This window comes from Pangasianodon hypophthalmus, chromosome 9 (assembly GCF_027358585.1).
Source record: "Pangasianodon hypophthalmus isolate fPanHyp1 chromosome 9, fPanHyp1.pri, whole genome shotgun sequence".
Taxonomy (NCBI): Eukaryota; Metazoa; Chordata; class Actinopteri; order Siluriformes; family Pangasiidae; genus Pangasianodon; species Pangasianodon hypophthalmus.
Genome location: NC_069718.1, coordinates 16,288,940 through 16,313,166, shown reverse-complemented (window position 1 = coordinate 16,313,166; position 24,227 = coordinate 16,288,940). Strand labels below are relative to the sequence as shown.

General features: G+C 37.9%; 4 protein-coding genes across 6 annotated transcripts; 2 read left to right on the top strand and 2 right to left on the bottom strand.

The window, feature by feature from the left end:
* The first annotated feature begins 1,985 nt into the window (after positions 1-1,985).
* Positions 1,986-13,681, top strand: gpia (glucose-6-phosphate isomerase a). Its single transcript, XM_026919371.3, has 17 exons — positions 1,986-2,228; positions 3,982-4,072; positions 5,384-5,452; positions 6,213-6,332; positions 6,424-6,507; positions 6,658-6,804; positions 8,346-8,417; positions 8,503-8,547; positions 8,685-8,738; positions 9,246-9,306; positions 9,436-9,479; positions 10,720-10,872; positions 11,050-11,179; positions 12,065-12,141; positions 12,393-12,597; positions 13,021-13,087; positions 13,243-13,681. The coding sequence occupies exons 1-17, from the start codon at positions 2,110-2,112 to the stop codon at positions 13,364-13,366; spliced, it is 1,662 nt and encodes a 553-aa protein (XP_026775172.2). The 5' UTR covers positions 1,986-2,109; the 3' UTR covers positions 13,367-13,681.
* Positions 13,682-13,799: 118 nt separating this feature from the next.
* Positions 13,800-18,701, top strand: hsd17b2 (hydroxysteroid (17-beta) dehydrogenase 2). 2 transcript variants are annotated; one of them, XM_026918870.3, is made up of 5 exons: positions 13,800-15,516; positions 15,918-16,130; positions 16,669-16,854; positions 17,373-17,510; positions 17,643-18,701. In XM_026918870.3, the coding sequence occupies exons 1-5, from the start codon at positions 15,252-15,254 to the stop codon at positions 17,984-17,986; spliced, it is 1,146 nt and encodes a 381-aa protein (XP_026774671.2). In that variant the 5' UTR covers positions 13,800-15,251; the 3' UTR covers positions 17,987-18,701. The 2 variants fall into 2 exon arrangements, with proteins under 2 accessions (XP_026774671.2, XP_053092684.1); XM_053236709.1 differs by lacking the exon at positions 16,669-16,854.
* A 149-nt stretch (positions 18,702-18,850) lies between these two features.
* Positions 18,851-21,076, bottom strand: mphosph6 (M-phase phosphoprotein 6). Its single transcript, XM_026919608.3, has 5 exons — positions 20,866-21,076; positions 20,319-20,431; positions 19,642-19,732; positions 19,435-19,541; positions 18,851-19,328 (listed from the first exon to the last, which is right to left on the bottom strand). The coding sequence occupies exons 1-5, from the start codon at positions 20,914-20,916 to the stop codon at positions 19,187-19,189; spliced, it is 504 nt and encodes a 167-aa protein (XP_026775409.1). The 5' UTR covers positions 20,917-21,076; the 3' UTR covers positions 18,851-19,186.
* A 741-nt stretch (positions 21,077-21,817) lies between these two features.
* Positions 21,818-24,227, bottom strand: snx20 (sorting nexin 20). 2 transcript variants are annotated; one of them, XM_026919666.3, is made up of 4 exons: positions 23,397-24,227; positions 22,945-23,073; positions 22,698-22,834; positions 21,818-22,546 (listed from the first exon to the last, which is right to left on the bottom strand). In XM_026919666.3, exons 2-4 carry the CDS (start codon positions 23,039-23,041, stop codon positions 21,878-21,880), a joined length of 903 nt encoding a protein of 300 aa, XP_026775467.1. In that variant the 5' UTR covers positions 23,042-23,073; positions 23,397-24,227; the 3' UTR covers positions 21,818-21,877. The 2 variants fall into 2 exon arrangements, with proteins under 2 accessions (XP_026775467.1, XP_026775465.1); XM_026919664.3 differs by lacking the exon at positions 23,397-24,227 and having other exon boundaries at positions 22,945-23,390.

Genomic DNA, 24,227 nt, shown 5'->3' with positions numbered 1-24,227 from the left:
TACAATTTCCTTCGCTGTTACAATTTCCTTGGTCATTTTGATGCCATTTGATCTGCTGTTACGTTGTGTAAGGGATTTGCTCATCCCAACTGAAACGCCAATAGGCAAAATACACTCACAGAGCACTTTATTCAGAACGTTATACTAATATTAGGTAGGGCCCTCTTTGCTCTCAAAAAAGCCTCGGTTTTTCATGGCATGGATTCCATAAGATGTTGGAAACATTTTCTTTGAGAGTCTGGTGCATGTTGACTTGATTGCATCATCCAATTCCTGTAGATTTTTCAGGTGCACTTTCATGCTGCATTAAATTGTTGCCATGAAGGGATGCACATGGTCAGCAACAATACTCAAATAGGTTGTGGCTTTCAAGCAATGATTGATTAGTATTAACGGGCCCAAAGTCTGCCAAGAAAACATTCCCCACACCATTAAACCACCCCCACCAGGCAGGTTGAGTCCATGGATTCATGCTGTAGGCGCTAAATTCTGACCCTATCAGCTGTGTGCCTCAGCAGAAATTGAGATTCATCAGACCAGGCTACGTTTTTCCTGTCTTCAACTGGCAGGTTTTGGTGTATTTTGGCTTTCTGTTCTTGGCTGACAGAAGTGGAACCCGATGTAGTGATCTGCTGTTGTAGCCCATCTGCCTCAAGATTTGATGTATTGTGCATTCTGAGATGCTTTTCTCCTCGTCACAAGTGGTTATCTGAGTTACTGTAGCCTTTCTGTCAGGTGGAACCAGTCTGGCCATTTTCCGCTGACCTCTCTCATCAACAAGGCGTTCCTGTCCACAGGACTGCCGCTCACTGGATGTTTTTTTCTTTATTGCACCATTCTGAGTAAACTCTATTGAGTGTTGTGTGTGAAAATCCCAGGAGATCGGCAGTTATAGAAATACTCTAACTAGCCCCTCTGGCACCAACGATCATGCCATGGTCAAAATCACTGAGATCACATTTTTCCCCATTCTGATGGTTGATGTGAAGATTACCTGAAACTGCTGGCCCGTATCTGCATGATTTTATGCATTGCACTGTTGCCACATGATTGGCTGATTAGATAACTGCATGAATGAGTAGGTGTACAGATGTTCCTAATAAAGTGTTCAGTGAGTGTATGTCTTCAGTCTGTAAAAATAATTGGATGATTCATGTTTATTCTAAAGTGGTTATATCTCCACATCATGGAGCAAATGTGTCAAAAACATTTGCTGGAAGAATGATTGGACTCTCAGGCAATAGGTATCTGTTGATTTAAACATGGAAGTTTTATGTAAGCTTATCCATCACATCTATCATATTTTTACTAGTGACAAGATTTAAAATGGATATTGATACAAATTTCTCCTTTTGTACATCACATCCCGAGATCCCCTTGCATTTATTATGGCACACGCGAAAACTTTGAGAAAATGTGTTATTATTATGAAAGGTAACATGAATATTTTATTTGTAATTTAATTATTTTACTGGCACAGTATTACAGTATATACATAGATGGAAGATGTTAAATGCTCAACCGGTTTTTCAGTCTTTATGAAAAACATGACATGCTGCAGTATATTCAGACATTAACAAGAAAGCTGTTAAAACAGGGAATCCTCCAAATAATATAATCTTGCATTTCCATTAGATTATGTGCTTCAGATTTTATGTATTTATTTTTATATTTTATTTAGATGTTTTTATTTTGTATGTAGTTCTGTATTTGTAGACTCCCCTGGCGTTGAATTGTTTACATTAGTGTCTGTATATATATATGATGTGTTTATCTTTTAACTTTTATTAAAAATACCAATAAAATGTATTACAGCGCCATCAGTAGGGCTAAATCTCAAATAGCTCTCTATTACTCATAGAAGTGCCGTACATGTATAGGATGTGAAATAACACGCCCTATGTAGTGTCCTTGATAACCAATAGGAGGCTGTTTGGCCCAGTAGGCGTGGTCTAATGAGGGCTTTCTATTGGTGCGACTTCATCGGGCTACTTCCTACTGAAGCTGCACTCACTACTTAGCGCTCTGTCAGCGTTTACATTCGCCTGGCTTTAGAGAGAATCTGTACACGGAGTCTAGCACCGCTGAAATCTCAACATCACCATCATCATGGGGCTGACTGACGATCCGAACTACAAGAAGCTGGAGCAGTGGTACAAATCCAACGCTGCAACCTTGAACATGAGGCAGATGTTCGATGCGGACAAGGACAGGTTCTCAAAATTCAGGTAAATATAACCAGAGTGGGAAATACTCCTGAAACACTGCTGTAGCGTGGAGCTAAAGGTGTGAGTGTAGGTGTGGGAGTAAGCTGGCAGCTCAGAGCTCTCTGTGTTTCCTGTACTTCACCTTTGATTGGATTGATGTCGCGTAGGATTGCAACACAGGGCCGATAGTGCAATCACACTGGCACACATCCAGGTAGCCATTCTGCCCTCGCACTGCAACAACTGTGTTAATGTAGAAATAACACTGTGTCACTTTTGTGTGTGTGTATCTCTGCCTCTCTCCGTGCCTCTCTCCCTGCCTCCATTCAGTTGTCCAGGCCAGCATTAGCCAGCGCTCGCGGATGCTAAGCTAGAAAGACAGCGTCTAGCTGAGCTGAGTACAAGGTCATTGATCAGTGTTCAGCACACACTCATGACTGTAAGATATCATTACACCCAGGCTTGTGGATCGCTACAGATGAAGCATTTAGGCCAATAACATTTGAACCTTCATGCCAGTGTTCTGTTCACAACGTAATTAAAATATCACCGGCCCTGCTCTGTCTGCGTGGTTTGTATTTCTGTGGTGTTTGAGAGGTTTTATATGGAAGAAAGAGCAACACAGCGCCGCTCACTGGCGCGTGTGCGTGCGCGCGTGTGTGTGGGCGCGTGTGCGTGCGTGCGCGCGTGTGAGTGTGTGCGCGTGTGCGTGCGCGCGTGTCTGTCTGTAGCAGAGCTACGTGTGAACCTGCACGCAGCCGGATTTTAGTCATCAAAGCACATGGTAAATACCTAATAGCCAAACTCCGAACATTTACAGTCTGAATTTAGTTCCTTTAGAGTTAGAAAAACTGGGAGCTTGTACACGGTGGCCAGAGAACGGGCTAGTAATAATTTTGGCTTGCTGTAAGGTTCCTCTTTCTGCTCCAGCGACTTCTTATTTCCAGACAAGCCTCTGTGGGCCTCGTGGCTACTCAGGACCCTAGAAACTGTCCTCATCTTCTGTACTACACTGACATGCTAACATGTTTAGGATGTAACCAAGCATCTTAATGAAGGATGATTCTTACCTCATAAGAGGTTAATATGGTAACAAGTATCATATATCATGAGCCGTGAAGACATTTGCACAATGTATAATGTCGCTTAGGCTTTGCTAACAAAGTAGCAACAAAAATCAGTAACCTTCAGGAACCATTTTATCCTGGTCAGGCTCATGGGAGATCCGGGGCCTATCCCGGGATCACTGTAGGCATGAGGCAGGTATCCACTCCGAATGGACCGCCAGTCTATTTCAGGGCATCATGCACACACGTGTTCACATTTGGGGCAATTTTTAATATCCAATTCACCTATTGGCATGTTTTCGGGAGGTGGGAGGAAACCGGACGGAACCTGTGAAGATGTGGTGAGAACCATACAGACAGTAACCTGAGCTTGGGATCGAATGAGGGACCCTGGAGCTGTGAGGTGCTCACAACAAAAATAACTTTTTAATAACTTTAGAACTGATGGACCATCAAATCCAGGGTGTATTCCTGTCTCGCATGCAGTGTTCCCAGGATAGACTCTGGATCCACTGCAACCCTGATCAGGATAAAGCATCAGCACCTAATGAAAACCACGATTCTCAAAAAAAAAAGTGTATTATGATGTTAATATCTTGCATTATCTATCTCATATTATGTTGTATATTTTAGAGAGAATATATTGTTTTATATTTACAGTATAAAGAAGGTCATGCTTTTTGGTCTGCTGTGCTCTTTTTCCGTAGTCTAACCCTTAAGACAGATGATGGAGACTTACTTTTGGATTATTCAAAGAATCTCATCAATGAAGATATTCTCAAGTTGCTGCTGGACATGGTACAGTCCATTTCCTGTTGTTAGTCATCTAGTATCTATCCATTGCAGATGAGCTTTATTTATATATATATATATATATATATATATATATATATATATATATATATATATATAGTGATTTTGTTCATGTTAAATGTTTACGTGAGTCAAAATGATGTATGAGATTATAAGTGATTTTGCTCTATTACACATCATTCTGCTGCAGTGGTCTGATGGCATTTTGGAGTGTGCTAAAGGGGGAGGTTTTGTTAATATCAACTGTCAGACCTCATCAGTCTCAAACCCATCCAGTGGTCACAGTGCTAATGAGTTCCTACTTAATTCCCCCAGCACAGTTTCTGTTTTATTCTCACCCCGATGTTTATATATTGCTAAATTGCTGGACAAATGTTATCCTGATTCATATATAACAGTCACTTATTGTAATAAAACATGTAATTTGTCTTGTTTGTTGTAACATCAAGTCATCACCGATTCTTTGCATAGGTATTTGCTGTGCTCACATGAGTCTAATCCTTAATCTGAATCATTTACATAGAATTCCTTAATCTATCATTGATAGCCTAATGCAGTTTGTCAGCTGGGTCATGTGCTAAATTGGGGGAAAACACAAAATGTCAAAAAATTTTGCAGTCCTTGCAGAGTAAAACTGAGAACCGGTGAGTGAACTGTTCCTTCCAACTACCCAACTGGAGGAAGAATATCAAATGTACCAGAACTATCAAAGACACGGACATAGATTTTAAGTTGCTATTAAATAGAGCCAGCTCCAAAATTATTCGCACCCTTCATGAAAATGAGCAAAATTAATTATATTTAAATATTAATATTTTTATTAATATTAAATAAAATTGTACTGCATATTTTTTTTTTGCATTGTTTTACTGCAAAACACTGTTTTAAAAACTTTCAACAACCCTGCAATCAACATTTTGTGAAGAGAATTACAGCATCATGGTTGCAGATGAACCACTTCTCCTTTTTCTGGGTTTAAGCAAGTGGAATGCCCTATGTTCTAACATTCCTTAGGGTGTCAATAATTTTGCCACATGTATTTTTAATATACTAGAATGTACTAATATTTAAAAACAGTTTGTATGCTAATTATTTTACTAGAAATAAAGTAAATAATAAAAATAATATTAAAATAATTATTTTACTTGAAGAAAGGTAAGCAGTATCTTTTATTGCTTTTTCTCATTTTCATAAAGGGTGCCAATATCACACAGAGTCAATGCACGTCACTTGCATTTCCACTATATTTCATTTGTAAACAAAAATGTTCTGTTTTTTTCCTCTGTTCATTGTTAGGCAAGGACAGTGGGAGTGGAGGCTGCCAGGGAGCGCATGTTTGCTGGAGAAAAGATCAACTTCACTGAGGTATTGTCAAAGATGCAGCTGCATTGCCCCCAAAAATATACGACTAGAAGTCTTCATATGGTTAATTCTTAATTTGTCAACACTCAAATGGCCAAGGTTCAGTTTTTAAAATCTGTACAATGAGCTTAACCTTCTATCGAATGATCCACGATGTAGTTCAGCAAAACCTCATGTTCTCAGTTTACCTCAGCTGCAACCTATGTATTCATACATACATATATATTCATAACTACAATTTAATTATAACTAAAAGTGTCAAAGTCGATTGTGTATCACATCTGATTAATAAAATAAAACAAACTTTATTGTCCTCTCACTTAACTGCTTAGTATCACCCAGTGGTGAGTGACTTATCATCCATTTAAGATTGGGAGTTTTCCTGGTGAAGCTCAGCAAGATCAGATTAACTCTGTACTATTTTCCATTTATAACATGTTAGATTTTATTATACAAACATGGAAAACATCAGGCACTGAGGTCTAGCATGTCAGTTTGCCCACCTGCAAGTAATGAGTATTATAACAATTTGTTTATCATCTTAGTTTTATCTAATTAACGTTTTGGCTATGCTCACACTTTGGCCAAATGGCTGAGTGAGCAGGTAAGAAGTCATTTTGTTTCTGTGGGATAAAAGAAAGGAGGAGCTAACTTAAGCAGATGGCTGATTCTGATTGGTACTTTGGTAGCACTGACATCACAAATATAGTCCCTACCAACTCTAATTGTTCAGAAGGTAATCCTGAGTTGTGTTTGTGAGCAGGGCCGAGCTGTCCTTCATGTAGCCCTGAGGAACCGCGCTAACACCCCTGTCCTAGTGGATGGAAAAGATGTCATGCCTGAGGTGAACAGAGTCCTGGAGAAAATGAAGGGTTTCTGCCATGTGAGGAATTTCTCATTTTACTCTTTTGCAAAATGCATAACTCATAATATACAAATGTTAGTTGTGTTAACGTGTCTGTGTATTTTTGCAGAGAGTGCGCAGTGGAGAGTGGAAAGGCTTCAGTGGTAAAGCCATCACTGATGTTGTGAACATTGGCATTGGTGGATCTGACCTGGTGAGTGGAGCTGACTGGGAAAATCATCAAACTATCACCAGATTATTCCTGAAACTTTTAGCCTGATGATTATTGTTAATCAAATGTAGTTTGCTTTAACAATATGCATGAATGTGCATGAATAATGTGGATCACATCTGTGTGTGCCAGGGTCCACTGATGGTGACAGAGGCTCTGAAGCCGTATTCTAAAGGTGGCCCAAATGTCTGGTTCGTCTCCAACATCGATGGGACACACATGGCTAAGACTTTGGCTCAGCTGAATGCAGAAACCACACTTTTTATTATTGCATCCAAGGTTAGTCTTAACATCTGTAATCTCTGGGTCATACAACATGCTTTTGTGGAGCTTGTAGATAATTTGTAGTATAGCTTTCAGTTGTATGATCTAGCACAGCCTCATAAACTGTCAGGCATACAGACTAAAGACTGCCAGAAACATGAAGCCTGGAATTTGTTGAAACTTCATTCGTGAAGCAAACACCATCTGATTTTATTAATTGGCCTTAATATTAGCATAAATAAACTGGCATTATAATTTAAATAAGAGCCTATTATACTGAGTTGTATGGTACAATGTGGACTAAGTGGAGAACTTAGATAGCACAGATTGTGTTAATTTGATTGAAGGTAATCAAATTAATTACCTCAGGTAATTTGATTGAATTAGCTATTTGTACAGGGGACGTCATTTTGGACATAGAAAGAGCTGCATGATAAATTCTATTACTGACATGTTTAAAAAATTAAATAAAAAAATTATTGATGTTTATGATTAAAGTCAGAAAACTTCTGTAATTCTGACAGTGTGTGTATTCACCTGTCTGTCATATTGACAGGCAGCAGACAGCCAATCAGAAAGCTCCACCTCTCACATTCAGGAGTTTTAGCCTAGGTGTATGTGTTTTGGGGGTGTGGCTTTGGAGGAAACAGTGAAGGAAGACTGTGTAATTGTTGGGTTTTGAGGTTCTACACTGAACAAACAAGTTTCAAAACTTTAACAAATGTCTGCCAAAATTTCAAGTATCGATGTTAGGCAAGGAAAGTGGGTAACAAAGCAAGCTTCCTCCTTTTCTGATATGGACTGGTTTCCTTCCTTTTTTAAACCTTTTTTTTAAATCATATGTCAGTATCATATGTGTAACGCGTTACTAAAAACCAACGAAATATTCTTTTTACTGATTTATCAAGAAGTCAGGAGTTTTGGCATATTTTTGTGTTGGTTTTCTTGACTTCTGTTCCACTGAGTCACTTGATGTTATCGAGGATTTAGTGGAGGTAGATGGACGGAGAAATTTGTCCATTTTATTGCTGTAGTCCTGTGCTAGTGCAGCGTGTCAGGATGGAGAAAAAGACTAAAATAGAACATACACCCTTAATTGATATGTATCTCGTTTGAATGCGACTCTCTGTAAAGTTTCAAAATAGTAGCACACACAATCCATCTTCATAGAGTGACAATCGCAATATTAATTTAAATTCTTGTTAAATAAACAAGTTTCTCTCATGACCCCGTTTGTAAGCCAAGTGACCCCATGTTGTGACACCTAGTTTAGAAACCCCTTTTTTAAACATTTGGCCACAAAGCACACCAAATATTTAGTTTATTAAAAAGTATGCCGTAAAAAAAGTGTTTACTATTACTTCACTTTTTAACCTCAGCTCTTATCAGCACCTGCTCAGAAACAGTGCAGCAAAGGTAGAGAATGATACAAAGCAAACACATTGTGTAACTGTTTAAACACTACATTCAGTGGCCTTGATACAGTATTAAAAATTGCCTGTTTCTCATTTCGTCATGTCAAGATTAAAATGTCCCAGTGTGCTTGGCTTTTCTAGACTTTCACTACCCAGGAGACCATCACTAACGCCGAGTCTGCTAAGGAATGGTTCCTGCAGACTGCCAAGGATGTGAGTGTCCTGACTCTAATACGTTCTCCAACATGTAAGTGCTGCAAGGTTCTGAACTGACACAGTAATATGGTTTATTTTGCAGGCTTCTGCAGTGGCCAAACATTTTGTGGCTCTCTCCACCAATGCGGTGAGTCATTCATGCATAAAGTACTTGCAGTGTTCATGTGTCTTTATGGCCAGTAAATTATCCATGGGTGCCAAATTAAGTGGAAATCTAATATTTAAAAATGTCATGTTTCTCTTCTTCTTCTTCTTCTTCTTCAGCCCAAAGTGAGAGACTTTGGCATCGACACTGAGAACATGTTTGAGTTCTGGGATGTGAGTATATCACACTGATTCATCCAACCAAAATGGAGCCTAGCATTAAAACAAACCTGGAGGAGTGACTTTTATTGCCTGTGGTGTCCCTGACCTGTCAGCATGATAATATTAGTGATTTACTGAGTGATGAATTTGTTCATTGCATGATTTCTTACAAAATGCCATGCCTTATAATAGGGCTGCACAATATATCAAAATTATCAAAATATCGCAAGGACTTGTGATAACGGAATGGTTTTAATACTTCAAAAGTTACGAAAAGTCAAAGTTTTAGTTTGACGCAGATAGCAGGGAATGCTTTCTTTTCCTCAAAAGAGCATGAAACATGTATGTTGTTTGTCATTTTCAGTTTTTATATAATTTAAATTATTAAAAAAAAATTGATTTTACACAATTACACCAGTATCATACCTATGTATTGTTTAACATTTTCTCGCATTTTTCTTCAATATCGTGCAGCCCTACCTTTATAGAGCTACTTAACAGTTTGCTTGTTCTTTTTAGTGGGTTGGTGGGCGCTATTCACTGTGGTCGGCTATTGGTTTGTCTATCGCTCTGCACGTAGGTATGTCAGCTCGTGAATGATGCTCTCATGTTGTATAGAGTTATGATCAACTATATGTGACTGATTTAAAGAATGATTTAATAATAGCCTGCATTGTTGAGTGTTTAGATGTTGTGTGTCTTTCTGCAGGTTTTGACAACTTCGAGCAGCTTCTAGCCGGTGCCCACTGGATGGTATGTACTTTACATGTCTTTCTTTACATGTTTAGAAATATACAAATCTGAAACAGTCTCTTCTGTCGTTTTAGTCTGGACTGTTTTCAGCGTATTGGATTTTATTGTGCATGTGTTTGTGTTCAGTTGTGGTAAATGTAAACATGCTGACGGAATTGCCTCTCTGGGATAGAGGGTAATCGTCTGATTGAGTCATCCCATATTCCAGATATATTAATCATGATCATACAAAATATTATTGTTATCTTCGAACACAACTGCAGACTTCATTAGACTAGCTGAATTTAGTTATTTGAGATAACTGAGTACTCTCATATTGACTGGAAAAATTGAAAAACATTGCACTTTGAAACCATGATCAGCAAGTCAACATTTGCCTGATGAGAAGGTTTTGGAGCCCTGGAGAGGTCACTAAAAGATTCTTTTGTTCACCCAATGCAGTAAAAGACACCAAATTGGGTTTATTTATGCTCTCAATTTGCTAATAGAATTGAGCCTGTGTTTCAGTTTATTTGTGCATGTGTAAAGAAAGTGTGCACACAAATTAATGGAGGTGTATCTCTCTCTGTTTTGGTCCCACATCATAGATAAGAATCCAGAATATTAATGCATGCAATGTGTAGTCCAATGTACAGTATATTATGCCACTATGTCTCAATAACATATTCCCATGCCAAAGTTCACTTTAATTAAATCTCTATCCATAGCAAAGAAATTTAAAATTACACTTCTTAAACTGGGTTATAACTTACTTCTCCATTGAATCATACTGACGGTTTCTTTAGATGAGAGCAAAAATTAACCAGAATGTAGCCAATTTTATTAATTTGAAACCTTGCAACAGAAGTTGTAGAGCATGAAAAAGTAAATCATTTGCACACATTGCAATTTTGTGGCCTTGAATAAATGTACATACATAATACTTCAAAATGTTTACATTGAATGTTTAATAAGCCTGCTTCTGAGCAGATCTGAGATTGCTGACTTAATGAAAGTTTATAAAAAAAAACAAAAAAAAAAACAGCTTTGTCTCATTGTCAGTCCAATCCCGGTAACTCTGCAATTCATATATAAATAACAGAGTCTTGGTTTTGCCCTGGTTTCGTTCAGATACTCATCCTGGCTCTCATTTTATAGGTTTAGAAAAAGAAAACAGATTATCAAGAATAATTAGCACTGCCTGTCTACCGAAAGCCTTTAAATGTGTAACCATGTTACTATTGCATTCTCTGTCATCCAGGATAAGCACTTCTGCTCAGCTCCACTGGAGAAGAATGTTCCTGTGCTGCTTGCCTTGCTGGGTATCTGGTACATCAACTTCTTCCAGGCTGAGACTCATGCTATGTTGCCCTATGACCAGTACATGCACCGCTTTGCAGCTTACTTCCAGCAGGTCAGTTACGTAAAAACCACAACATGTGAAACACACACGGTTGCATTTCATCATGCAGAATGCTTTGCAGAAATGCTGGTTTTGTGAGGTTTGTTGCATGATGTTCTTATTGATGCCATTTCGTGGAAGTATTTTTACAGGTGTGTAAGATGTGTGATCAATGCCTGGTGTTTATAGGGTGACATGGAGTCTAATGGAAAGTACATCAGCAAGAATGGAACTCGTGTGAACTACCACACAGGACCCATCGTATGGGGAGAACCAGGGACAAACGGCCAGCATGCTTTCTACCAGCTCATTCACCAAGGTACACAAGAGTTCTGTCTCAAATCACTCTCTGTGGACATTCCTACATTATATACCAGGTACCTGAACTAGTACCACAAATATTTAAGGGTAGAATGTATGGCATTCAGCATTAATGTTTTGAACAGCCTCCAGAGGAATAAATGGCATTTTTTAAAAATCTGAAATGTTCGCATAAACTTTTGCTCTGAATTTGTGTCTGTATTAAAGCATCATTCTCAGTTGGTGCCTCAGCCATTTTAAACCTCAGCACCCTCTGATGCCCCTTCTGCTATATATTAACAAGTTCTATGCTTTTATTTATTTTGGCAGTTCTACCGTGTCATCTAGATATTAATATTACAATACTTTAAATTTTTTTTAACTCTTCAGTATGAATACTAGTAAACAAAGTGAGACATGATTTAAAGGCTTCATTCCCCAATTTTATATTATATTAAATATTATATTAAATAAAGAATGCCATACTTTTTTAGCAGTTTATAGTTACATTTAATTCTGTAAATGTTAAGTAAACATCTCCTAACAGAAACCGATTATTAATCTGTTTATTATTAGGCTTAGTTTATGTGGATCGTCTACAATACAAGCCCCTGTGAATGAGTTACTATTAATTATAATATATTAGAACAAGCACATTTAAAATAAACCTGTTGTTAGAATTACAACTGGCACTACTGTCAGTGCTTCTGCTTTAGAAAATTAATCAACACCTCTTGACCAGTCAGAATCTGGAATTCAACAGTGCTGAGTGTAGAATGTATTGTCTTTAGAATGTAACCTGTTTCAGATCTTAAATTTTATTTTTTGTGCCTTTTTTTTTGGGCATGGAAGCCTTTACTCTGATGGGTTATCATATATTTATTTTTTTTCCCCTCTTTTGTAGGGACTCGTATGATTCCAGCTGACTTCCTCATACCTGCTCAGTCTCAACATCCAATCAGAGATAATCTGCATCATAAGGTGTGCTTTCAGATTGCACTCACTCTTGTGGCTCTTTTTTTAAATGTGTGTTGAAAATATAGAAGCACAAATGAGACTGAAATATTTGTCCAGTGACAAAAAATATTCTGTACAGACAACATACACAACGGTGTAAACCTTCAACAGAAATGGTGTATAACATCCTGGAGAATACTATTGTGACGTTGTGTGTTATTGTGCATTTTATCATTGTGATGTATATTATAAGCTGGATTTTCTGTTTGTTTCAGATCCTGATGGCCAACTTCCTGGCTCAGACTGAGGCTCTGATGAAGGGAAAGACACCAGATGAAGCCAGAAAGGAGCTGGAGGCCACTGGCATGAGTGGAGATGCTCTGGAGAAACTTCTGCCACATAAAGTATTCCAAGGAAACAAGCCAAGCAACTCCATCATGTTCAAGAAGCTGTCTCCTTTCATGCTTGGACTTTTGATTGGTAAGTGCTGAACATGGTGGTAGTTGTACTGTAGGTGTAGTTACATTATATGCTGTTAGCTTGTTACGCAGAAGCATTTCACAAGTTATATGTGATTTTGGTGTATAAGTTTGTGTACCCCAGGATAAAATGAAGAGGACAAAGAAATTTAAATTTACTGTTATGGTTTACAGTTGCTCCTGCATTATCACAAAATAACAAAATGGGCAAATGGAAAAAAAATTCAGTTTAAAAGTTTGTTTTCCCCTTTTGAAATTGATATAAATAACTTGTAACTTGGATGATATATATATATAATATAAATAATATATATATATATATATATATATATATATATATATATATATATATATATATATATAATATAATATAATATAATATAATATAAATAATATAATGTGTGTGTTTGTTTTGTATTTTTAGCCATGTATGAGCACAAAATCTTCGTGCAAGGTGTGATGTGGAATATCAACAGTTATGACCAGTGGGGGTGAGTATTAACATTTCCTCAATTTACTCTGGCTTAATGCACCCAATCCAAAGTCCTAAGGCTATAATAAAATGAGACTAGGGAGCACTAGGGTGCGCTATTGAACTGTCTTGTAGTGATGAACGCACTAAAGGAATGCTGTGATCTGTCCTCAGTGTGGAGCTGGGCAAACAGCTGGCTAAGAAAATTGAGCCTGAGCTGCAGGACAATTCTGAGGTCCACACTCACGACTCGTCCACCAACGGGCTTATCGGCTTCTTCAAGAAAAATCGTGCATGAAATGCTCAGTCAGACCTTCTGCCTCACCTCTCCGATGGAATCAGTGGATTACATAATAAAGCCGTGATGTAGTCTAGGCCTAACTCAAGAGGAATAGCACTTTACATATGTAACCATTGTCTATTTGATCGTGTTTGTGCGTTGTGAGATTTGACTGTACTCATTTGCCTGTTCTAACCTGTAAAAGGAATCTCCATTCCTGTATGCACTGCAAGGTCTGGAACGCTGTAACTCCCCCCGCACCTTTCTCTTCCTACACGCTTTGCCATATGCTTGGTTAAAACCAGATGGTCAAAATAAATATCTTATTTATCACTTTGTTGCTTTGTGGGTTTTGGTGACTAAAATATTTTGAATAACTACTGTTTAGTAGTAGCATTTGTTCTTAATTACATCTTATTATCTGTGCCTGAGTCTAAGTAGCTATATCAGTGTCATAACTAGGCCCTTCTTAAGGTGAGTCACTCAACACCGGAGATACTTTTTGAATGTTGGAGCTCTATAGCAAATGGTTCTCCACATTTATAACTGATGCTGGGAGTGCTTGAGGAGCTCGGAAGAGTTTCATCTTCACAGCTTGCTGTCCTACAAACGGATCTCTGAAGCTCATAAGGTTATAAAGAGTCGAATAGGAGAGACCTTTAAAAATGCCAAAAAAAAAAAAAAAAAACACCTTACATGCAAGTTATTTTCATACTGTATTTACAGGATGTACTGGAAGTGAGAGTTTGTAGTAGTTAATCCTTCATCAAAACCTGATAAAAAATTAGCTTGTCATTCACCAATGATGTACTGTTATTTTCCAAAATTATTATTTACTGAAATTTAAGTAAATTCTTCAACAGTAGCCATAGACAACCCTAGAACAGTAGTTTTCAGCACAGCTGAAAATTATCCACATGAAGATTCAGAAAATTTTATAATACAGTCAACAAAAGAGGTTATATGACTGCTTGTAAAGTCATATGACACCAGTACTGCTGGGTTTGCCCTTAACATTTAACCTACCTGCTATGCAACACTGCAATTATGAAAGAACTGGACTACAAAAATAGGTCCAACAGAGATAAAATAATTACCAACAACTTTTCAGTTGCTGGTAAAGTTTGGCAGTCTTTTTAATGTGTTTGTAATGTTTAAAATCAGTGAAAAGTGTGAAAAGTGCATTACTGACATTACTGACATTGCAGAACATTTGAAATGCAGGTGCTGTAGGGTATCTGAAACAATACACTAATGAGTTTTTATTTCTGGTTAGGTTTTTGGGGACTGGTGAACAATGACGAAGTGCTTGAACATACACGTGATGGACAATTTCTTCCCATGAGAGTATTAAGAAAAATCTTGAATGTGAATGTTGTTGTTGGTACGAAGGTGACCAAAGTTTTCCTCCCTTTGATAAGACAAGCAAAAGTATACATTGGTATGTCTTAAATATATTATGATGTATGTTAAATCCATGATGCACACATAGTGATATCAGAGGAAAAATTTCATGAGTACTAGGATTGCACTATTATTGCACTTTCAGGACATGAAAAATGTACTAAAAGCACATTTAAATTCCATTACAAATGACCACCTCAGGCAGTTCAGATGAGAACAAGCATTAGAATGAGAAAGCATTTTGCTGTTTCATTCAGCTGTGGTTGTGTTTTTTTTGTTGGAGTTGATAAGATGACAGGTTTCAGCCAGCAAACTCTATCTGAATTTACTCAAATCAAAAAGGCGGATTTGAGCTTCCTTGGCTGTGTGTAGGGTGTGGCTTGTATGAGATAGTACTGCTATGTAAAAGGTTAAAGAAAGAGAAGGCTGCCTGTGACTCATTGCACCTTATTTACGTCTCAAAGCAGTTTCTCTTCCTTGGCCAGGTGTGCTGGTGAGAATGGAGGCAAGTGGAATGGAGCTCGGGCTGTGTGTGCTGATCATAGCCACCAGTGCTGCACTGCTGATGGTGGCATGGAGTAGAAGTTGCTTGTCATGGTCAGTGGGGCTTGTGGTGGTGGAGTTGATGCTGTGCTATTGGATATCAAATGGAAGTGTGGCAGTGATACTGCTGAGTGTCAGCTGTGGCTGCTGTATGATCCACTTTACTGCAGGAAGAAAAGAGGACATGCTGCCTGTGCAAGGCAAAGCAGTGCTCATTACAGGTAATGAGCTTTACTTTTTAAAGTGCTTTCGAAACAGTCATAGTGAAAGAGTGTCATACCCTGCACTTATTTATTCAAAGAAGTTAACTGCAAACCACAAATGAGTTCAAAACTAGTACAGGGAGTACAACTTGATATATGTATCCTTCGGGCATGTTCCAATCTGAATTTAAAAAAAGAAAAAAGATCATTCTTAAATCTAACCTTTAATATGTAGTGTATTTAGCATTTTCATATTGCAGCTGAGTAAACTAAGGTGTGGAAATGACTTTTCATGCAGATGTTGACATGCAATTGAACATTTTCCATCAGTATAGAGAATAAAATTAGGACAGTATGTTGTAGAGAACAGGAGAGCCACTAAAGCATAGTGTGTGTGTGTGTGTGTGTGTGTAAAACAGGATGTGACTCCGGTTTTGGCCACAATCTTGCTAAAATCCTTGACAAAGCTGGGATGAAGGTGTATGCCGGAGTGCTGGAGGAGTTCGGACCTGGTGCTCAGGAGCTCAGGGAAGTTTCCTCTCCACAGCTTACCATCCTACAGATGGATGTCACAAACATCAGCCAAATCTCTGAAGCTCATAAGCTTATCAAGAGTCAAATAGGAGAGACAGGTAACTAAAAAGTACCAAAAAACTGCAGTAGGTACTAGACTTGAGAGCTTGTTGTAGTTAATTCCTTATCAAAACCTGATACAAAGATTCGCTTGTCCTTCAACAGTGATGTATTCTTATTTGACAAAATTATATATTTTGTCATAAAATGTAAGACACATTACATAAAATGTAATAGTAGCCTAAAACTTTTGGACCCTAAATCAAAATCACACACGGTTGAAAGTTTTCCAGGTGAAGATACAGGAACTCTTTATATATAGTCATATGATAGCTTGTAAAGCCTGTTTTGTTACTTGATCCGCACACTACACAACAAATACAAACAAATTAGCCAATAAAAATATTAGAATATAAAATAAATGCCAGCATTTTCAAATTTGGCAGTTTATGGCTTTAATGTTTAAAATCAAATAATTATGAGAAATAACCAAAGTGAAAACTGATAAAGACTGTGCATTACATTACATCTGAAATGCAAGGTGCTGTAGGGTATCTGAAACAATTCACTGATTTATGAGTTCTTATCTCTGGTCAGGTCTTTGGGGACTGGTGAACAATGCGGGAGTGCTTGGACATATGTGTGATGGGGAACTTCTTCCCATGAGAATATTAAGAAAAATCCTGAATGTGAATTTTATTGCTGGTGCAGAGGTGACCAAAGTTTTCCTCCCTTTGATAAGACAAGCACAAGGAAGGATTGTGTGTGTATCCAGTATGTCTGGTATGTTGTGTTTTCTACTCTGTAGATCACTATATTATGGTTATGTCACCTATTTTTTTTTTTTGGCATCATGTCCAGTAAAGGTACATAAAGGCTTTGCGTGTGCTTTTATCTTCATCTTAACCTTAAAATCCTATATAAAGATAACATGTTAGATAAGATTTGGTTACCACCATGACTTTTAGTCTCAGGACTTTGTCATGTCAGAACAGGTTTTTAGATTATAAAAGAACATTGTGAAATAACATTAAAACACAGCCCAGTATATTGGATATTGTCTTGTTTGGAGGTTTATCTCGGGGTTAGTTTGATTTTCAAAATCTGAGCATTTTATTACAAATGTCTTGTTCTTTCTTGGGCCCCATTTTGGCCATTGCATTTAATAAATAGAAATCAACACTGCACATAGATTTTAGAGTGTAAATGGATTGTCAGTAAGTGCATACTATTCACTTCAATCTAACCATCCTGTCATTTTATGCAGTCATGTAAAGATTTATTTCAATGGATTTTCGTAGGAGAAGTGCCGTTCCCTGGTTTCGCTGCATACGGAGCATCTAAGGCAGCTGTGATTTCTTACTATGGAGCTCTGAGACAGGAACTGTCCTGCTGGGGTGTAAAAGTGGCCATTGTTCAACCAGGGGGCTTCAAGACGAGTAAGTACTGACCCAGATATTGTTGCACAGTTTGTTTCAGATCTACACCATGACTCAGTGTATTTAATGTGTCCATGAATTTTCACATTACCACTTTCATCCAGTCAAAGAAACACAATATTTGTGCATCAGACATTTTAGGCAATCAAGAGGAATGGAGTAAACTCCAAAAGGAAATCCTCAGCACCCAGCCCCTAGAAGTAATAGATGCATATGGAGAAGAGTACATCTGCTCTATGCAGCACCGTTTAAGTAAAATGACTACTCAAGCCTGTCCTGATTTCAGGCCAGTTCTGGATGATATACAACATGCATTACTCTCAGAAAAGCCAAGGCCCTTTTACCACCCGGGACGCACCGCCTGGGCCATTCCGTTGCTACAAAGGATCTGTCCAACGTGGATGTTTGATGCCATTTTTGCACAGCTATTTACTTATGACAAGTTCTGTCCAGCAGGTGTGGCTTCCAAAAGATGAAACACTTTGTGGGAATATGCACTATGGTCTAACAGTATGCCTATACCAGCATGCGTTTCTGCAGTGTCCAAATATGTTAATAATCTACTTAATGTGCATTTTCAGAATGAGGGCAGACTCTGCAGGAAATCCGATGGCTAGAATCTTAAAGACAAATGAATTAATACATTCTTCTGTCACACTCTGTAACCATTCTGAAAATGCATGATAGGGAAAGCTGCCTTCCCCCCCCCCCCCTGCAGTCACAGTCACCAGCCACTGGGGGAAAAAGGGTTAATCCACAGGAAGACACTCATTATTTACTTGCCTGGTAGACACTATATAGAGATGTGTATTTTGGGTACAGCTCAAAAATACTTGTTCATAACTTTATAAAGCCTGCTGTGGTTGGATGTGTTTAAATGTGAGCCACTGGAGCACTGAAAAGAAGTTAAATGTTACTTTAATTCTCCTTTTAAACCCAACATGCAAGGGCATGCAATGCAGCGCTAATGTAGCACTCTAATTTCTATCAGCATCCTCAGGTTTTTGCTTAATATTCTCAGGCTTTCATTCCATACTTTCAGTTTTTTTTTTTTTTTTTATAGTAATGGCTCCACATTATATATGTAGATAGAACCACAGAGCTCTTGCCTTGTGAAAGGCTTCAATACATATCTTTAAGACATTCTTTTTTTTTTTTTTTTTTAGTGTCTAAGTCCAGTTATCGTGTTATATTTATGGGTCAATAACTGCATCATGAAAATGGAAAAAAAAAAAAAAAAAGTGTATTAAGAAGTTTTTGTTAGTGCCTAAAGACAAGAGATTATTACACTGTGTATTGAGTTTTACTTTAGCAACAGAAAATCCATGCATACTCCAGTACATTTTTTGGAATTACTTTACTTTTCTCAGGTCTGGAAATACCAGGCCTTTAAATTCCACAGGCATTCCAGCTCTTCAGCACAAGAACCTTAAATGATACTTTTTCATGGGTGGCCAAAAATGTAATAAAATAAATAAAAACCCAACACACATTACAATGATCATAAACTTAGCCCATTAAAAAAATAAGGATGTACAACATCCATTTTACAGCACCCTTTTTTCACTGAATGATTGTAAAGCATTAAAACATTAAAGAGTCCAAAGTGTTTGCATGTATCTTTTAAAAAAAAAAAAAAAAACCCCACACACACTTTATAAAGCCTATAAAATGCCTCAATCCTGGGGCTTCAAGAACACTTTCTTGGGTTGTGTCTCTACAATATTCTGGTTGACATCTTCCTCTTCATTCTTCAGAGATGTGCGTTCCCTTTTTTTGGCAAATCTTCTTTTCATGCTTTCAACCAAGCTTCCATATCTATAAGAAAAAGAAAAATTTTAAAAAGAAGCTTTATCTGACAATCTGCATAGTTTTTGATGGAACTGCTCAAAACCAATGTTTCATATCTCTCTTCTACACATACCTCATGGCCATCTCCTCATCTGTAATATCTGTGTCCATTCGAGTCATATCCTTCTCCTCCTCTTCATCCTCCTCTTCTCTGGGAGCATTCATTAAAACCATCAGCTTCTACAGAGGATTCAATCAGATGGTAAACAAGACACTATAAGGTTACCAGAAAATAGGAGTAGATACTTACAAGCAGGGAAAACAGATACACATAGATTACCTCAACCTCAGAATTGAATCCCTTAAATGACATTCTTCCATAAACCAAGTCTTCACATGGGACATAACTTCTTTCTTCAACAATGAAGCTTCTATATAAAGGAAATACACAATTCAGTTGAGTCTAAATGTACAAAACAGCTATGCAAGTGTTGTCTATTAATATGAAAAATATAAATTTTCATAGATTTTCATATTAGCAGGAATTTATATTGTGTGATAGAAATGTAAGTCATCACAAATTAAATCTTTATACTTTTTCTAAAACATGTTTAACTACACAAGGTGATAACTCGCATACATCGTTAGCTTGTAAGTGTCAAGTGGTTCTCTATGTTGACGGCCATGATCCTCTCTTTTTAGTTCTATGATCATTCAAGACACTGACTTTTTCTGGCACTGCCTATGGTTCCTCTCCTCCTGATGATTTTCTCAATCAAGTGTGTCTTCAACCCTTTCTGTCATTTTGTAGTATTTCTACATAACTGCCTACATAAAGATCACTTCCATATAATAACACAAATTAGATCATGCTGCTCATTCAGTGTTGACACCTGTGAAATAAGTACAGCTTCACCACCTCATCCCAATCCCAGTTTCCCCCTGTATACAATAGAAAGTGTGTCAATAGGAAATTGTTATTGAAATCATAATCACAGGAAGATTATAAAATCTTACTCTTTTGCTTTAAGTTCAGGCAGGTCCAGATACCAGTGCTCATCACTTATAATCCTCTTCTCTTCTTCCTCAAGTTGTTTTTTTGCCTCTGCATCAAGGCCTCTTTGCATAAACTGCAGAGAAATAATAAAAAGTGTTATTGAAGTGTGCAGTTAAACAAGAAACAACCCCCTAAATCAAAACCTGAAGCATTCACTGCATATTTATTTAGCTAGATCTGACATTTGTGAAAACTTGAGCCCAAATTGACCAGTTAGAATGAAACCCCACGAGATGAATTATAACCAGTTATTTATCGTCTCTGTATCTTGACTTCAAAGCTCAGACAAGTCTCTCAGACGTGTTTTTTTTTTTTTTGGCGCAGTGCAAACTACAAATCCTAAACAACAACTATTTGTTGTGGTTTATTGTGGCTATTTATCAGCGCGTGCAGTCTTCCCTTCATTTCGCCTTCAGTAAAGGCTTTATGGTGATCAGGAAGAGTGCGCATGCGTCAGCTTTCTCTATCGCCCTCTGCGAAGAGAGTTAGCGACAAACCAACGCTTACCTTCATCCGCAAAAGGTTTTTCGACAGTTTCGTTGAGCCGTCGTTTGGCATTTTGTCGTGTTCTTGTTAAAAAATTCCTACCTGTAAATTAAACAAAACAAAACTACCCGCAACTACGTCTGCTTTCTGTTTTTCTCACTGAAGTGTTTAGCTAACAGCATCACGTAAACATGCTCCACGCGCACATAAATAGAGAGACACACTGCGCATGCGCACAAGGCCTGTGTAAGACCCACTTAATCGCACAGTCGACAGTGCAGCGGCTACTCACGCCTGATGTAGTAATGCTGGAAACGAACATTGAATGTGAGCGAAAACCTTTATTCATTTTTTAAAAATTTGTTCTCATTATGATGTTTTTCTCATGGTAGCTTTAAAATATGCTCAAGTTTGTGAGTTAGCATGTTTTCACTTAACTGTAAATTTAGAGTTTAAGTGAATGATAACTGAATTATAAAGCACTGTATGATCATGCACCTGCTATTAGGCTACAGTAGAATATTTATTCCACCTGAGTAACTGAAGGAAACATAACTTTTGTGGAATTCTTCCAGCATTGTTTATTTATTTATTTATTTATTTGATCCAAGGACCAAATGCATAAGGACTCTTTTCTTTAATAATAATTGTCTTACTTCCTAACTTGTGGCATGCACTTATGAAATTACCAGCAAGACTTTGGATAAGGCCATCTGCTAAATGTATTAAATGTAAATGTAAACATCAAAGCTTTTTGGTATTTAATTGGAGTATAGCTGCATATCTAGAGAAAGATTAGACCTATATTAAGGCAACAACAAAAAAAACCAAGCATATTGTTAGAATGACTGTTAACTTATGTGCTTCAGTGACTGGAAAACACATCTGTTTGTTTATCACCTTATTAAAAAACCTTTTCACTCTTGAAAACGTCATGTTGCCTACATACATCATCAAACACGTACACAAGACATTTTAATAAAGTTTTATTCATTTTTGTGGGATCATGGAAACCTTTTAATAAAATATGGGTTCATGTAAACTCTTGCACCACAATCTGTTTTAGTGACATTGATGACTCTGGTCCATGTGGTGAGTTTTGAACTCTGATCAGCTCCTCTTGTAACTGAGCCACAGGCTGCTCTAATTTATACCCCAGATCCACCATGGCCTCCAGCAGCGGACTACGATACTTGTACAGTCCATAGCGCCTTACTGCTGGCAGTGCGCTGTTTCCAGTCTGGAAAGCTGCATGGAAATCCTCCAGGTCCCTCTGGCACACCAACAGTGCACACAGTGTGGGCACGAGCAGGGACGAATCATGAGAACACAATTTCTCCTGGAGCACTAGTGCATTCTGCAGGACCTCCAGGGCGTGAGAATATCGGCCTCCACGCAGCAGATCGTAGGCAGTCTTCAGCTCAGGGTGAGTGAAGAATGCTATAAAAGCAGGTGAGCGGCGGATGTAGCGCCGAGAGTACAGCTGGGTCAGGTAGTCACAGAGAGTCACACGCCGTTCAGTGATGTTCTCCTCTGAGAAGTTGCCCATCAGCCTCTTCTTGGGCAAGGTGACATCCTCAAGCTCCTCGCTGAAGTCCTGAAGGAGCTCATGGTGCAGGTGGAGGAAATCGGAGTAGCGGCGCTCGATGCTCACATGCTTAAGATCATAACTGCCTGATCTGATCACTATTATCTGATACACCTGTGACAAAGGCCAAGTAAGCACCTGATGACAAACCTGTATGAAGCCCTCATGCAAAAAAATGACACTAAACATACAATATATACACAACTTTGCTAGAGATATTGATAATCATGCACAATTAATCTTTGTGGGCCATGGCTTAACTCACCACGTATCTGGATGTTATGTGGTCTATAGTACGGGTGGATGGGATCTGAAACAGCAGTTTGACAGACCTAATCTCTTGTTTCACTGCCCTCCAATGCTGCTGAAGCTCTGCTGTAGTGAGACAGGAGGCACTGACGCCTGCACGTGCATGCAAAAAACACTCATTTATTTAATAATGAAATATCTGCAGTCTATCATGCACACACTCACATATACAGTCAGCATTCTATGTAACAGACAATACTGACCAGTATCAAATGATGTCTCCTCTAGTTGCTCAGCATTAAGAGGATGTGTGGTTTCATCATCGGTCCTCAAATTGAACAGCTGAGAGTCTGAATCCATGGCCACAACATGTCCACATTTCCTCTTTTTTTCTTGTAAAGTAGAAGTTTCATCCATCATCATAAGAGTCGTAAACATTAAATGTACATGGTAATACACTGTACAAATATACATATACTACACTGAGAACAATTCAAACTAGCTACACAGCTGAGAAAAACGCATTTAAAATGTATCTATGAATATGTAGTGACACGTAGCACTTCTTTGTTCTCAGGTTATAATTGACAGTGGTGGAGGAAGTGGTCTGATTAGTACTTATCATGCTGAAAACAGAATGGAAATTTACCATTCTGTCTTCCTCATAGTCTGTAGTAGTTCTGCAACAAAAACAAATCTGAAGAAAACTCATTACCTGTGTGAAGAACGTGGGTTAAAACTAGACGGCTAGTTTGTGAGCTGGAACTTCATTTACGGAAATATTACCATATAAAACTATATAAAACTATAAGAGTCAATGGTGTAAAACTGACATGCTAAATGTTTTCTCAAGAGGAACTGAAACCAAAATGTGGGAGTGTCTCTGTTCTTCAAAACTTTCATTAATTCCATCACGTCATCATTGTTTTTTTTTTTTTTTAACCAACCAAAATACTCTGCTATCTTATTAAGCTTTTGGGGTAAAGAATTTTCCAGTAACAATACATGGGAAGGCATTAATACAACTATGATACAATGGAGCCCTTCTATTGTTGTGGTTGTTGTTGTTGTTGAAGTTTCTACAGTTGAAATCCATGATGTTCCACCAGGGGTCAATGTTTCATTTACAAAAGAAATTCCCCACAGAAATACTATTATAGATTAGTATTAGAAGAACAACTTCTGATTCAGCTTACTTGAAGGAAACACGTTTAATGAAAACAAATATGACTTTACAAAAATTGTAATGTATCCATGCTTTAATGGAGAAAAGCTTGAACCTAAAACCTCTCTAGAACGTAATGGATGTTGGAACAACCCTGCTGATAAAGCCGAGCTGGTTAAACAGGTACACCATGTTTGCCGGCTGGAAGTGTTGCTAAAAAGGAAACGATTTCTCAAATAAAACTACTAAGGCTATATCACAGACAAGTTGTTTTTAAGAAAATAACACAACAGCAGGGTGGCACTGTGGTATAGCAGGTAGAGTTGCTGCCTGACAGCTCCATCCTGAGCTCGATCCTGAGCTTGATCCTGATTCTCTGTG

Excerpts from the sequence above, each read along its gene's own strand:
- gpia (XM_026919371.3), top strand. The coding sequence starts at position 2,110 with ATGGGGCTGACTGACGATCCGAACTACAAGAAGCTGGAGCAGTGGTAC. Across the intron at positions 5,453-6,212 it reads AAAAGATCAACTTCACTGAG|GGCCGAGCTGTCCTTCATGT; the intron begins GTATTGTCAAAG and ends GTTTGTGAGCAG. Across the intron at positions 6,333-6,423 it reads AAATGAAGGGTTTCTGCCAT|AGAGTGCGCAGTGGAGAGTG; the intron begins GTGAGGAATTTC and ends GTATTTTTGCAG.
- hsd17b2 (XM_026918870.3), top strand. The coding sequence starts at position 15,252 with ATGGAGGCAAGTGGAATGGAGCTCGGGCTGTGTGTGCTGATCATAGCC. Across the intron at positions 16,855-17,372 it reads GTGTGTATCCAGTATGTCTG|GAGAAGTGCCGTTCCCTGGT; the intron begins GTATGTTGTGTT and ends GGATTTTCGTAG. Across the intron at positions 17,511-17,642 it reads ACCAGGGGGCTTCAAGACGA|ACATTTTAGGCAATCAAGAG; the intron begins GTAAGTACTGAC and ends TTTGTGCATCAG.
- mphosph6 (XM_026919608.3), bottom strand. The coding sequence starts at position 20,916 with ATGCCAAACGACGGCTCAACGAAACTGTCGAAAAACCTTTTGCGGATG. Across the intron at positions 20,432-20,865 it reads AAAACCTTTTGCGGATGAAG|TTTATGCAAAGAGGCCTTGA; the intron begins GTAAGCGTTGGT and ends ATTTCTCTGCAG. Across the intron at positions 19,542-19,641 it reads GATTCAATTCTGAGGTTGAG|AAGCTGATGGTTTTAATGAA; the intron begins GTAATCTATGTG and ends AATCCTCTGTAG.
- snx20 (XM_026919664.3), bottom strand. The coding sequence starts at position 23,155 with ATGTATATTTGTACAGTGTATTACCATGTACATTTAATGTTTACGACT. Across the intron at positions 22,835-22,944 it reads GGAGACATCATTTGATACTG|GCGTCAGTGCCTCCTGTCTC; the intron begins GTCAGTATTGTC and ends ATGCACGTGCAG. Across the intron at positions 22,547-22,697 it reads ACATAACATCCAGATACGTG|GTGTATCAGATAATAGTGAT; the intron begins GTGAGTTAAGCC and ends CCTTTGTCACAG.